Source organism: Pempheris klunzingeri, chromosome 9, assembly GCF_042242105.1.
Source record: "Pempheris klunzingeri isolate RE-2024b chromosome 9, fPemKlu1.hap1, whole genome shotgun sequence".
NCBI lineage: Eukaryota > Metazoa > Chordata > Actinopteri > Acropomatiformes > Pempheridae > Pempheris > Pempheris klunzingeri.
This window is the reverse complement of record NC_092020.1, coordinates 22,131,551-22,145,846: the sequence shown is the minus strand read 5'-3', so window position 1 is coordinate 22,145,846 and position 14,296 is coordinate 22,131,551. Positions and strand designations below refer to the sequence as shown.

Here is a 14,296-nt window from a genome sequence, read left to right as displayed (position 1 = left end):
GTTTTCTTTGGGCAAAGTGGTTAGTTATTACAACTGCTGACATTTACAGGTTTTACATTATCTTTATTTATACAATCCTAAAGTAAGCTTTTTTTGTTTTTTAAATGACTGATCAGTTTTGATTGAGTCGATTGAAAAGGCCAGACTTCAGCACCACGGACAGCACCGTCCTGAGCCACAACATTTAAGAGAGAACATTTGCCTTCAGATTAAAACAAGATTTAGACCCGGAACAAAGCTGGAAACCAATTACATCTAGATTAGAAACAAAGGCCAGTGTGTCACACCGACATGGAGGTATTTTTAATGGGGGGAAAATGACTAAATATCACATTTTATTGCGTCTTTTGAAGGTTTTACTGGGTCACAGTTTGGGATTAACAGCTACCAGAATTTGTGACCCAGTGAAAATATGATGGATGCATCTTTTTGGCTGAAATTCCTGTTCAGGAGCCTCGGCATGAACCTCACACTAAAATCCTTTTTCCACATTATAATCTGACTTCAACCTAAATAAACCCTGAACTACTGAACTTCACGTCACTGGCAGAGACTATTTAAACTCTGTGTTACTGGACTTAATTCTTTTTTCAGCCTTATGATCTTAGAGTTTGGTTTAATTCATCGTCTGATGTTGTTTTGTTTCGTCTGAGGATTTTTGTCCTGCAGTTTTTGGCAGCTCTCTAAATCATCAAATAAACAAATAAATAAATAAGGCAGGAGAAAAGAGCTGCAGTACAAACTGTTCATAGTAGAGTAGTTTCCTCTTTTACGCATTTTCTTTGTGATTTCATCCCTACTATCAAATATTAACAGTATTTTTTTCTTCTTCCGTCAGTTTCAAGTTAGTTTTCCTGCACAAACAACAGACAAAACCCCGGTTTTAATTTATAACATTTTATTTATAAACATACAGTATGCTATAAATGCCATTGCATTTAAACATCAAATTAATCTATATTTCGGATAGTGTTCAGGTGAATATTACAATAAATACAGAACAGACGTAAAGGTTTCATTCCCCAACTATCCTGTTAAGAAGACCGTCTGAATATAGAGCTCCGTCTCAAAGATCCCGCTATAAGAGACTCAGCCGAGGTTTATTCATGAACTAAATGAGGATAAAAAATAAAATACACAATCGGAACAGAAGCTTAAAAATACTGTAGATCAGAGAGATGAATCCGGAGGAGAAGCTTGGCTATAGGACGCGTTCAAGAGGAAGAAGAGGAGGAGGAAGAGGAGGAGGAGGAGGAGGAGTGGGGTGCTAGTTTGCTTTCATACAGCAAATCATTTGGTTTTAGGCTTAAACGTGCATTTTTACATCCACAATACGTAACCGAGCTCTTCTCATACAAGTTCCAAAAGGGAAAAAAAAAAAAGAGAGAAAAGAAGAAGCAAGTGACTTAAAATGTCCAGCTGACGGCACAGATCTTTAGTTTTGAACCAAATATTGCACAGGTGCAAGTGCTGCTGGTATGTGTGTTCATATCACCTCTGCTGCTTAACTAGATGCAACATGTGAGTTTTGTGTTTTTATTTTATTATTTTTTTTAATTTTCAAATGAATCCTACCACTGAGCAATTATCAAAATTACCTCAATTAATAGCATACAGAAGTCTAAATCGCTCTAACATCCAAAAAATTTTTTTTTCCAAATAGCCAACAAATGTAATCTTTGCACTGGGTTTTAATCACTGCAAATCACGGAGGAAATCACAGGGAGGGAAGTGTGAAGTTAAGGGTGTTCATGTGAAATAAACAGTACTTATCAACTGAAGTAAAGCAGGATGTAAGGGAGGGCTGCAGCTCGTCTGTCTGCAGTTTAAGGGTTCAAATTTGGCCAAAATCCCTCCCCACACCCACAGAATAAAAAAAAAAAAGAAAAAAAAAAGAGAAATAAAACACCACATAGCTGGTGTTCCCCCCCCCCCCCCCCCATCACCTTGCTTTCCTAAGGCACATTGAAGTCCTGACTTTCCAAGTGGACAGGCTGGCTGAGGAGCGACCTGCTGTGACCCAAAAGCACAGAAACAGCTCACATGTGGTGTTATTGCCCTAAAGATGACACTACATCTATAGTGTGTTTTTATACTAGCAGCTAATTTTATTCAGGAGCACAGAGAAAGAGATAGGAGGTCACTGTGAGGGCCAAAGGACCAAAAAATAGCGAGTTACTGTTAAAATTTCGACTGTAAATAGTGGGTTTATAAGTGACCTTTATTTGTTTTCCCAAGTGTTTCCACATTTGTTTGTGTTTTAATCGAGTTCTTCATCGAAGGGGTATAAAATTCATATTTTGCAGATCCAGCCTGTTATAAAGAAAATCCAATCTGAGCTGCCTCTCCACATATTCAGTTTTCTTTCCTGTTTTCTTGGATTTTGATCACTTCAAATTAAGAAATTCTTTCTTAAATGATAAAAAAAAACAAAAAAAAACAATCCAGTAACTACGTGATATACTGCATTTCCATTATATAGATCGTTTCCACCAAGGAAAACAGATTCTACTTAACCGAGACTTGAATGCCGTCCTCTCTTTTAGTGTGTTCCCTCTGACGGTATGGGACGCTAACATAGCCTACCTGTGTTTGAAGCATACCTTAATCTTATTGTGTTTTCTTTTCAACATGGCCGCCACCCCAGAGCAGTGTCCCTCTCTGTCTCTCGCTGCATGATGTAACAGAGTCTGTGGTGATACGTGGACCAATCAAATCCAGATTTCACTCACATATCAGATGACATAAACACAAAGAATATATATATCTATATCATATATATATTTTAAAGACTGTCCCCAGGTCCCTGTTTGGCCCCTACGAGGAATCTTCATTGGTTATTGAGGTGCAGAGGATGCAAAGATCCCGACGCGCTGCGAATGATTTGCAGATAATCGGGTTAGAACAGGGATGGGGTTTCTTCCATGAACCTTGTGCTTTTCTGTCGAGCGTCACAACGTGGTTGGCTGTCCGGCCGCTTGAAAGGGAACAAAGAGAAAGAGAAGGAAACCCATAATTTTTATAAGCCACGATTTTTTTTTAGGGATTTTCAAATTCAAGGACATGCAGCTCTAAGGGCACAAAACCCCTTAATCTGGGATAATGACTTTACTGCATCTTTTCATTGAGGCTCTGATTTAATTTTGTGGTTTTTCTGGTCCCTAAATGATGACGGCTGCTGAGAGGTCATGTAAAACGTGAGCTGTGTCTTTTAGTCTGCATGGGTTGTTGCTCCTGTGCAGGCAAGGTGGAGGGGTTGGAAAGTTACTGTCATCCTCTCCCAGCAGCTCCATCACCAGTTTCTCTTCCTCCCGGTGCAGCTTCAGATCCATCGCTCCGTTCAGCCAGGAGTCGCTGTGTCTGACACGTCTTTATTAAAGCTGCGCCGGGTAGGGTTTTTATATTAAAGAACACCCCGTCTTATCAGCCACACAGCGGGGCTGCTTACAGAATGAAACCTTAAATTCTATCGTGAGATAATGTCAACGTTTACTTTGAAATTACTAAATCAAACAAACCACTGTGGTTTCTGACCACCGTATTTACTACTGGTGCCACGACACCTTTTAAAAAATTCATCAGTGATGTGGTGAACTTAAACAAACACTAAGGATCAACACTTTACCCTTTTTAAAACATGTTAATGACGATTAACTCTCTCTTTATGAACATTATGTAACAGGAAGTCATTCATTCATGCCTAGTGGGTTTTTTTTGTTTGCGCTAGAACCTGAACACACATGTGCTTCATTCATGTTTAGAATGGATGGAAACATTGCTATAGAGACAGGAAGGGGGCCAGACGAAAACAAGAGCGATGGAAGGAGGACATGGGAGGGGATGGGATGGGGTGGGGGGGGGGTGGGGTACTTACAGCGGGAGCGGATGTAGCACTGGTGGCAGTTGAGGAGGCCGTTTCTGATCCGGACGTCCGTCCCCGTGGTGGTGTCCCCTAACTGTCCCTTACACACCCCACACTGAAGTGACACAGGAGCAGAGGGGGGCAGTTTGATTAATACAAATGACTTATTAATTACTCATTAGTTGAAAAGATGGAAACCAGCAATCTGTTTGCCTTCCAGTGGTTTTCGACTTTCCTGTCCCGCCTGTGACACTCAGCCACGAGCCCATTGGTTCCCACTGAATATATAATTCATTACAAATGTCAAAAATGTTGCGTTTCATTTTTTTTTATAAAAGTCTCAGGGATTTCTTACACAGCTGGAAACAGCAGATTTTTAGTTTTTCAAACAGGGATGAATAGTACATTTACTGGAGACTATTTTGAGCCATGGATTAACACACATTTGGTGCTTTAGTATTTCTGGCAGCAGATTGGTGTGTGTGGGGTTGACTCATGTTAATAATCATGAAAGAACACCTCAGCCAGTACAACAGTGTGGCTCATTGATGAATAACATATGAAAGACTTTGAATACACAAACCGTACTTGTTATTTCAGATCGTTTTTTTGCTGAGTTTTGTCTTATCATGAGATTTTCTCGTGATAAAAGAAGAAATACAGATTATCGCCTGATTTATCCTTTAAGTGCATTTGCACAACAACACCACTGCTGAAGCAGAGAACTTCTAATGGAAAACTAAATGAATAAAACACAAAATAAAACAGAGACTGAGGCTGAATCTTGACGTGAAAAGAGCTTATGAGAGGACACGTGATCTTTCTGTCACCGACCTTAAAGCATTGAATGTGGAAGTAGAGACTGAGGGTCTCTATGATCATGGCCGCCCCCTTCCCCAACGGCTGCCCGCAGCTGGAGCACAGCTTCTTCCCACTGACAGACCTACAGGACAGAGAAAGAGATGGAAAGACGCGGTGGACATAAAAGAGGAACACAGAGTTAATACGTTGTTTATCTGAAAGACAGGAAGAGCAATAAAGAAATGCTGCTGATACAGAAAAATCTAATCACACTCAAAATGACTCCTCAAAATTCAAAGTAGCAGACTAATTCTCAACACAGGAAACAATGACCGATCCTCATCTTAATGTCAGATAGCATCCTCTGCATTTCCACCATCTTTGCAGTGGACTTAAGTCAACAAAATAGATGTATTGCTTTTATTTTACACAAAGAAAGTGCAGTGGTGAAGTATACCTCCTTCCCTTGTCTACAATGTTTGCTGTTTTTGTTTGTAATTCTGTTGATCAAGGTTCTTGTGTGATGTGTTTTCTGTTCGTGCGTCGTCCCGTCATCGGCATCGTTCTTCTCGTGTCTTCTATGAGCTATTTTTTTAAACATCTGCGACTAAAATTGTATTTGAATGACTTTGGACTGTAGATGAGCAGTTGAATTTTCTAGACAAATGAATTAAAAACTCCTCTGTACTTTATTGAAATTCCCACTGCATTCAGAAGTCCTTGCTGCAGTGGCACATATTATGAGATGGATGGAGAAATGTAGGCAGCAAAGCAGAAAATGACAGTGCAGAAATGAAGTGCGCCCCTCTCCCTCCTCCCACCTCCCTCCCCACCTGCATGTGGCCTGTTTGTGATGCAGTACCTGTTGGGTGCTGGAGGCAGTGTGTCTGGAGTTGGAGGACATGCTGCGGGGGGTTTTGATGAGCTGCGGCCCATGTTATTATCAATGGGACCAATCCTGGAAATGGACAGCAACATGCAACATGATGATGACGACTCGTAGCTACAGCGACTCTATTGGGTGCGGGCGAACCAATCCAAGCCAGGACAACACAAGTCCGCTAAACAATGTTTGGACCAAAAACCAGACTTCATTGTTTAAAAAGCAGTTTTTGTGTTACTGTTGTATAAGATTCTAAGAAATACCTTTCTTGTCAGACTGATGTTTCTTTATGTGGTGGAAGACTACAGGGAAAATACGGGTACAAGATGCCACCTGGTGGTCAAACAGGATAACTGAAGCTGTTAGACTTACCGTGAGCATACTGCTCTTCTCACTTGTGGTGCAGCTGTGCTTACAAAATATATGCTTTCCATGCAGTAGTATACAATTAGAACATACTACTCCATCATAGCATTGCGCCTTGAACTTTGACCCTCATGCTCGTACATCTATCACTGTCCTGTCCTGTGTAAGGGCCAGTCTTGAAGTCTTGACTTTTATTGAACAAAAAAAAATAAAATGATGTTCAGAATGAAAGTTGTGGGGACTGGAAAAAAAACCAACAACACGCATTGTTTTTCTCACACTACGAAATCCAGGAACTGTCTCTCACACACATTCACACACCTCCTGTCTCCTGTGGGCCGGCCGGGCTTGCTGCTGTCTGCTGTGGGCCCTTGTTGTTTCTTCACTGGAGTCGAGGTCTTGGTCGGCATCGGGGGAAGTTTTTGGCCGTTTTGCAGACTGTGACCGAGTGTCTCCGCCTGACTGCTGCTCTGACTCACCAAGCTGAGGGTGAGAAACATGCAGAGATGAAAACTGATAGAAAATGGATATTTTATTGTGTTTCTGACCATTAACTAAAACATCACAATAGCTTTTCTTTACAGTTGTTCTCTGGCAGTTACTTTACATTTCTGCAGTTTCCATCTTCTACACACTGTGCCCACATGTCTGATAATAACCTTGTTAAACTGGTCTTATTTTAAGCTGCACTCAATGTTTACCACTTTAAGATAGCTCACTAACCTTCGGCCTGTTTTCATGCTGTCGTCAGCGGTGCTGATGTCACTGGTTCTGTCATTTTCTTTTCGTTTCCAGTCCACACTTTCTGTGCCCCCCCTCTGTGTCGTCCAATCGCAAACAAGGAACAGTTAGCTCGACGACCAATCAAAAAACCCATTTCCTATTTAAGCAATCCAAACCACCCAGAGTTCCCTCCTGAAGTGACATAAAATGAGTGCATGAATTTAACAATCTATCTATAATCAGTCAATCAGCCATTCACCGACTGCCTCTCCAGCAGCTCCTGCTTGCGTTCCCAGTCGGCCAGCGAACGGACGATGGTGTCCTTGGGTTCCGAGATGGAGGAGAACTCCCCCCTGCTGGGGGAGGACAGGGCCGAGGAGCGGGGAGTCAGAGGCGCCACAGTTTCCTCCAGTATCCTACGCTCCTGTTGTTGTGGGAGAGTTGAGTGAGCAGCATGTTGGTACAATCATCGGTTAAGATTGTTAGTCAGAAAATATACTTTTCTTTTAGATTTAAAAACACACAACTCGCACCTTCTATTCATTTAATTCCAAAATGACCATGATTTCAGATATTCTCGGTGTAAATTACACAGAAAACAAAGTCAAAAGACACCAAGGAAACCGCCGCACAGCCTGAGCATGCACACACCTCCTCGTGGTACTTCCGCTCCTCCTCTGCCACCTCCCTCTGTGCTTTCTCCCACTCCTCCTTCAGCTTCTCCTGCTCGCGGCGGTACTTCTCCTGTTACCATGGCAACAGACACATGACACACGGCACAGACCCTCAACGAAGAGGAAGACTAAACTGCTCGCTGCCGGTGAATATTTTGGTGGGAAAACAGAGATGGTGCACAGACGTATCTGGCATCAAAAGGAGCTCTGAGAGGCTTTTCGAAAGGCTTCAGCCTGAATCATTCGATGATAAAATCCTCTCCCAGTGTATCCTGCTGAATTTAATCCAAGACTGGACTGAGACCTGTAAAACTAGCTGTAATAATCAACTATGTAATATTTCCATGTTAGATACCCTCAGTTATGTACTTTTAATAAAAGATTTAACTTTCAGACATCAATGAATGCAAAGACAGCTTGTGATACCTCTATTATGGCTAAAAACATGCTCAGATCTGATATTTGTGTGTTAAAAAAAGCAAACAAAAGAGACCCGAAGCAAGCACTGTGGACAAAAGGCACAAGCAGAGCATGCAGAGCCCTTTTGAGCTCAGGGTTCCTGCACAGTTTTCCTGTAAATGCTGTTTTAATACATTTTTTGTTCCTCCAACATTTTAGATGATTTGAGACAAGCACAAACCACAGAGGACTAATTCTTCCTCTCTTTTCAGACTTGTGTAGGAACCCCAAAAGAGAGCTCAATTTAAAAGGTCCAAGATTTAGAAAGAAAGCAAATAAAGCACGACAGATGACAGATCGAGGCACAGAGACAACACAGAATATACTGGGGGGGTAACAAGCACATTGATGCACCAGACATTCATCCATTTCAGCGCATCTCATCTCAAACAGTCCTGCAACAACTGGAAAGCAGAGAAATCTATTCTCATCCCTGTTATTTTCAAGATTTACTTGTTGAGATTACACTGTAGATGGGCGCAATATACCACGGATGCCAATGTATCCTTTACAAGTTTAAGAATATGAGGACCTGAGATGCACCTCTGATTGGCTGAGGAGAGAGAGGGTGATTTGGGCAGCAGCAACAGCAGCAACCTTGGACAAAGTCCTTGTTTGATTGTGTGCATGAGATGGAGACAGTGAGCTAACAAAACCAAAGTAGAGGTTCTTCCACTGCACAAAATCGCCCTCTGGTGGTCAAAGTGTGCATGGGAGTAGCTGGGCTAGGGGTTGGGGGGGTGGGGGGTTGCTCATTATAAAACATACATAGAGGCAAGCTTTGCAAGTAGCAATGGTATGTGGTTAATCCGTCTGATTCGGACCTTTTTAGGTTTGTTCAACAGTAAATTATCCCAATTTGTGGTCTCTGACCCAAATTCAATCATGTGGGCTGTGCTAGTGAAACCGGCCAATTAAGAGACTGGAGTTTTAATTACTGTCGATAACGGAGAGCCCACGTCCTACTACGTATTTGTCTTTATTATGCATGATTCAAGCTATATGATTATTATGACATTTTGAAAACCTCTTCACCTTTAACAAAGCTACATCAATTATTCTTTAGTATCAAAACGTATAACTTTGAGGAGTTTGACACGACTGCGTTGTCAGAGCTTCATGAAAGGTGAAGCTGCTGAATGCTAAATAGCAAATGATCCTGTTATGCCTAAATGCGTTGTGCTGATGGACTAATACAGTTACACTGAACTTGTAGGTCAGCTGTGAGTTGTATGTGTTGTTGCCAATGGCATACAGAGTGTGAAGACTCATAAATCACACATTAAAACATTAAAATGATCTATTTGGGGCTGAGGTATCTCAACTACTCATTTCTCTCCCTAGAAAGTGTTTGTATACTCAGTTGCTAAACTGCATTAGATATTTCCAGCTAAGATTCAGTCCTGCACCTGATCCTCACAATGCTGATGCCTCGCTCGGAAGCTGTGCTCCATGAGGAACTGAACCCCTAAACCTTGCAGGCTCATGCGCCATGCTTTACCCTTTGAGGTATACTATGTACCTGCAGCATGCGCTCCTGCTCTTGCTGCCACCTTTCCTGACGCTTTCGCTCCTCATCCGGGTCCCAAGACCAGCGGTCACCCCGCCTGGCCTGGGGCAACACCGGGATTGACACCTGATAGACCCCAACACACACCCACGCACACACATCCATACAAACAGACACACACACACACACACACACACACCCATCCATACAAACAAACACACACCCATCCATACAAACAGACACCAATGTGCACAAATAGATAGACGGCATACAAATATTCGTGCACACGTTCACACATACAAACCACAACACATCGTTCATAAACAAACACGCACTCTCACCAAATTGTGAAACCAGTGGGACACCAACACACACACACACACACACACACACACACACACGGCCATACACACAGATCAACACCAATGTGCACACACATCCATCACAGGAAAAGAAGAAGGGAAGGGAGGAGACAGAAGTAGTTGGTCTACCACAACAGCACTACTCCAATGCTAGCCAAAGGACTCCTACTAAGGAGAGAGAAGACAGAGAAAGAGACAGATGAGCTCAAAGAAAAACAAAAGCAGTCTCAGCCGTTCTCTACAGCATCCTCATCTGGCATGCTACATGAACTAATCTAGTGTGTCCAGTGATATGAGGTAGAGCCTTGCAGTATGACACAGTGAGTTCACAATTTGAAATAAAACAGCACTAAAAGCTGATGTCTAATCTAAGAAAATAATGATGACATTTTGCTTACAAACCACTTTTTGAAACACGATTAACTTTATATCTAAAATAGCAGATGTTTCTAAATGTAAAAACTCATAATTAAGTGTTAACTGCTAACGAAGGGTTTAAATCCAGGTAGTTTTTCTTGGTTTATGATCTCTCTCATACCTGGAGATTTTCCTTTAATCTTACCTGCAGATTTGTAATTACTTTTTTCCCTGGATTTTAGTCTGTTTTCAGCATTTGACTTCAGTTTGATATCTGTGTACATGCATGTTCAATTAAAATAATGTAACCCAGCAGATGAGAAGCCAGATGAGAAGCAGTAAAAGGGTTTTTCAGAGTCTGACAATGAAATATTATGGAGTCAGATGTTTTTTTACTCACGTTTCCGCGGCAGTCCTTCTCCATCTCTTCTGTAGTGGAAGTGTGAGAGGAGCAGTAGTTAAAATACAATTTAAACAAACATTTCTGATACAGGTGATCAAAGTAAATATCGTTTGGTGGGGCAAATGTTTAGGAGAATGACAACACGGCAAGTGCTGATTTGACAACTTAAGGAGTAAAGATGCAGATGAAAGAGAACGAAGAAAACAGTCCACCAACAGACTACATCTGGAGCTAAATAATAAGCAGCCATCTTTTATTGCCTTTCAACTTTTATTTTGTCTTAATCTTTGGATGTACTCGGCTATAAGTTTGAACTTTTTCAAAATCGCTGAGCCGGGAGTGATCCAGATGTTGATCTTGCAGCGTTTGGTGGAAAAGCTGGCAATGAAACACACACTGAGGCAAAGAAAACTGATAGTTAAGTTAAGTAGGCCACCCATTAGTGGGTCATCTGTGATCATTTTCATAAACTTCCATATTTGACCTACATTAGTGGATATTTTGGAAAGACGGTGTATGACAATTAACATGACAATACTGATATGAACCAAAATGAAATACACTCTTTAACAATGAACACAGATGATGTAAAACTTGAGCAATCTGCCTTTGTTTCATTGTACATAGTTGGAGTACAAATAAGAAACGACAGAACACACAAAAGAGAGAGCGAGCACGTCACTGAGCATCCACAGCACTGTGGAAATGAGTGAAAAACAAGAGATGGGACTGAAGGGCTGTTGTTTAGCCCTTGAAGAAACGGCAGGGAAACCCTGCACATTTAGCACCTGGGGATGGAAACATGAGCTCCACCGACGAATGACGGGGTTTACCTGGCGGAGCGAAGAACTCCCAGCGTAACTTAGGGTTGCTGGTTGCCAGCGGAGACCTGACACTGATTTCATACTCTATAGTGAAATAAAAAATATGTGGGTGGAAGGACAGGAGGGAGTGAGGGAAGGGAGGGAGGGACAGGAGCAATAAGGGATAAACAGATGTCAAAACCAGGTGTTGGTATGGACATCGAGAGAACTGGGGGAGGCTTTTATAGTTCTGCTCCAGAGATGGTCTAAGCTAAATTAATCGTAACTGGAAAAACAATCTATAGCCTTAAAAAAAGGCTGTGATTCCGATTTGTTAAAAAAAAAAGGCAACATGTCACTCACTAAAATTTCAAGACAATCCAAAATTATTAAGACAGAAAAGCTAAGAAAAACAAAGCAGTGTTTTTATTACTCTATCTGGACAGGTAATAGTTTATACATGTTATTGTTGGATCTCAGGTTGTGTACTCTTCTACATTTTGAAAACTGAAAAGGGGACTTTTCATGGGGTAAGAGCTTATTGAAAAGATCAAAAAGGTGGAGCAAGAGTTTGTGCAGGTTCCCAAAAAAGGTTGATAACAGTGACACAGTGTCAGGCTGAAAGGAAAACAGGAAAAAGCCAGCAAGGACGATATGCTAATCAAGCTCAGAAAACAAGGAGATGTATGGAAAAGAAGCTGCTGGCTTGGTATTTGGATGCGAGGGGCTCGCTGACCTGCTGTTGTGTCCTTTGAAGGGTGACACACAAATGATCCTGGTTCAGCTAAGCTTGGTACAGTCTCTCTCTCCTGTGGTCTCTCCTGGGAACTGGGAACACTTGCCTGCAGGGACATTCAAAGATTATCCATTGGATGGTTGGGTGATTGTTTCATTGGACGTGTTTGGTGACAAAAGTTTGCAACCTCACCTGTGGGGTTAGTGACTGACTTTGCTGTGTGCCGACCCCTGACTGGACAATATTTGCGATGTTTGGACCGGATGGTTCAGGTTTTTCCTGTTCTTGTTTAGCTTCTGGAAACACACAAGAGCAAGATTTTATCTTGAAAAACAGAAAACTAACCACACTTTTGTTTTACATTTCTCCTCAAAATTCTTTAGTCATGTTTAAAAAATCAGTCCGTGACCAGCAATGACAAGTCTGAGTAACCACAAGAGGTCAGTATAGCAGTGTGCTGTTCAGACCTGCAGGTGGTGCTTGTTGAGCTGCAGCATCCGACTTCTCTGGAGCAGCTACTGACTGGCCCCCAGTCTTTCCAAAGCTGTCTTCCGGCTTGTGCAACTCCTATCAGGATCACAGATGGTTTCCAAGTTGAATAATGAACTAAACAAGCCTGAGATCAAGAGGCCTGTGTAGTTAATGGGCTATTTGTATAAAAATGGACTCAGTGGACTCAATCCCAGTTGACATTGGTCGCTAGTTAATCACAGGACGGACACAGGAACAGACAACCATTCATGCTCACACTCACACCTATGGGTAATTTAGAGTCACCAATTAACCTGTGTGTCTTTGGACTGTGGGAGGAAGCCGGAGAACCTGGAGAACACCAATGCACACACAGGGAGAACATGCAAACCCCACGCAGAAAGGCCCCAGGCTCATTCTGCAAACCTGCTGGCCAGCGGATTCAAACCCGGAACCTTTTTGCTGTGAGGCCCATGCATCAATCGCCTGTTCTTAATTTGATTGGATTTAAGATTCTATTTTCAGGGTTTTACTGTAATGAAACCATGAAACATCCTTATCCTGACCGATGGGAGTGAGGTGGGCCGGCTGGGTGGTGTCGAATGCTGAATGACTTTCTCGTCTCGGACGTCCTTAGAAGCCGATTCTGTGCCATCTTTCGCCTCCTTCGCCTTTGTTGCCACTGGGCTTTGTCCTCTGCTTGAGGCGTGTGGACTGTGTGTTGGGGAGGCTGCTGACGAGGGAGCGTGCACAGTGCTGTTGCTGGTTTTTGAAGGAGACGCCTGGAAACGAGGAGGAGATTCCCTTCCTTGACTCTCAGGTGTGGTGGGAACATCGATGTCGCCGTTGACTCTGAACAAACCATCCGCCTAAATCACAAGAGTTTAACATGTTTAACATTGGCATATGTTGATGAGTCTGTCCTGATTAATTACAATATGACCAGTTGAAGATTTGGACTTGAGAGAAAGCTGACTGGTTGATTCAATTTCTCTTTAAATGAATATTGTCGCTATTCTGTTTAATTCCAAGGATTTATTCTTCCGAGGATTATTCAGAATTATTAATCTACTCAAACTTGAGAACATGGGGTAAATTTCAAAAACATTTTCAACACTTACAAAAATGGGTTGATGAGAACCAAAAAATGAAAATAAACCCCGTGCCTAAAAACCCAGTGCCCTCATTTGTGGTCATTACAGGCCTCTCATCTCTGTTCATTATTAGCTATTCATCTAGCTCACAACACCATACTGGCCTCTATGACAAAGAGGCACTAATGTATGTGTGAGGAGCTCCTAGCGAGCGGTAACTTAAGACACAGTGATGGAGTTGGGTGAATGCAGTCTCTCAGTCTGCTCCCCTCCGCCTCCACCTTCTCCTCCCTCTCCGAGCAGCCTGTGTGGGCCCTCTTTGTCCACTGGGAGCCCACTTCACATTGAGAGGGCCCTACTTGTCAACTTCTTAAGTCAATAGGGAACAGAGGGCTCCATTCAAAGCCGGGCTCCGCTCAGACTCCTGACAAGACATTCCAGAAAAGTGCTCTGCCCCATTAGGTCTGGTAATAACCTGCCCCTCCCTCCCTGCCACACCAAAACATAAGATCTTGATTTTGAATATTCCCATTTGGCATTTTTTTCAGAAGAAAAGGAAATGGATCCTGTTGAGAGTACTTTGAGCTACACTGAAACATTACATGGCTTCTTCTAGAGGGGGAGGTCTTATCCTAGAAACCAGCCAGCTCATCACCATGGTGGCTCTGTGGTATTCAAATGTATCTGCCAAGACAGCTGGAAGGGAATTTACCCATCAGCCCGTGGGAGAGCAGCCAACACTGGGAAGTAATGACACGTAAAGTGGTCAAGACCTCAACTATTCCTTCTGCA

The 14,296-nt window shown here is 42.4% G+C and overlaps 1 protein-coding gene across 1 annotated transcript in view; it reads right to left on the bottom strand.

Annotated features, from left to right (window-relative positions):
- Positions 1-2,259: 2,259 nt before the first annotated feature.
- The window catches only part of LOC139206901 (LIM and calponin homology domains-containing protein 1-like), an 89,749-nt gene continuing 77,712 nt past the window's right edge, over positions 2,260-14,296 (bottom strand). The window contains exons 14-28 of the mRNA XM_070836508.1: positions 12,977-13,279; positions 12,407-12,506; positions 12,132-12,235; positions 11,940-12,045; positions 11,234-11,308; positions 10,398-10,426; positions 9,291-9,404; positions 7,287-7,379; positions 6,895-7,059; positions 6,636-6,730; positions 6,234-6,395; positions 5,526-5,621; positions 4,697-4,805; positions 3,875-3,977; positions 2,260-2,977 (exon numbers count right to left, since the gene is read on the bottom strand). Coding sequence (XP_070692609.1) covers positions 2,952-2,977; positions 3,875-3,977; positions 4,697-4,805; positions 5,526-5,621; positions 6,234-6,395; positions 6,636-6,730; positions 6,895-7,059; positions 7,287-7,379; positions 9,291-9,404; positions 10,398-10,426; positions 11,234-11,308; positions 11,940-12,045; positions 12,132-12,235; positions 12,407-12,506; positions 12,977-13,279 — 1,680 coding nt within the window. The 3' untranslated portion in view covers positions 2,260-2,951. The remainder of the gene's footprint in view (positions 2,978-3,874; positions 3,978-4,696; positions 4,806-5,525; positions 5,622-6,233; positions 6,396-6,635; positions 6,731-6,894; positions 7,060-7,286; positions 7,380-9,290; positions 9,405-10,397; positions 10,427-11,233; positions 11,309-11,939; positions 12,046-12,131; positions 12,236-12,406; positions 12,507-12,976; positions 13,280-14,296) is intronic.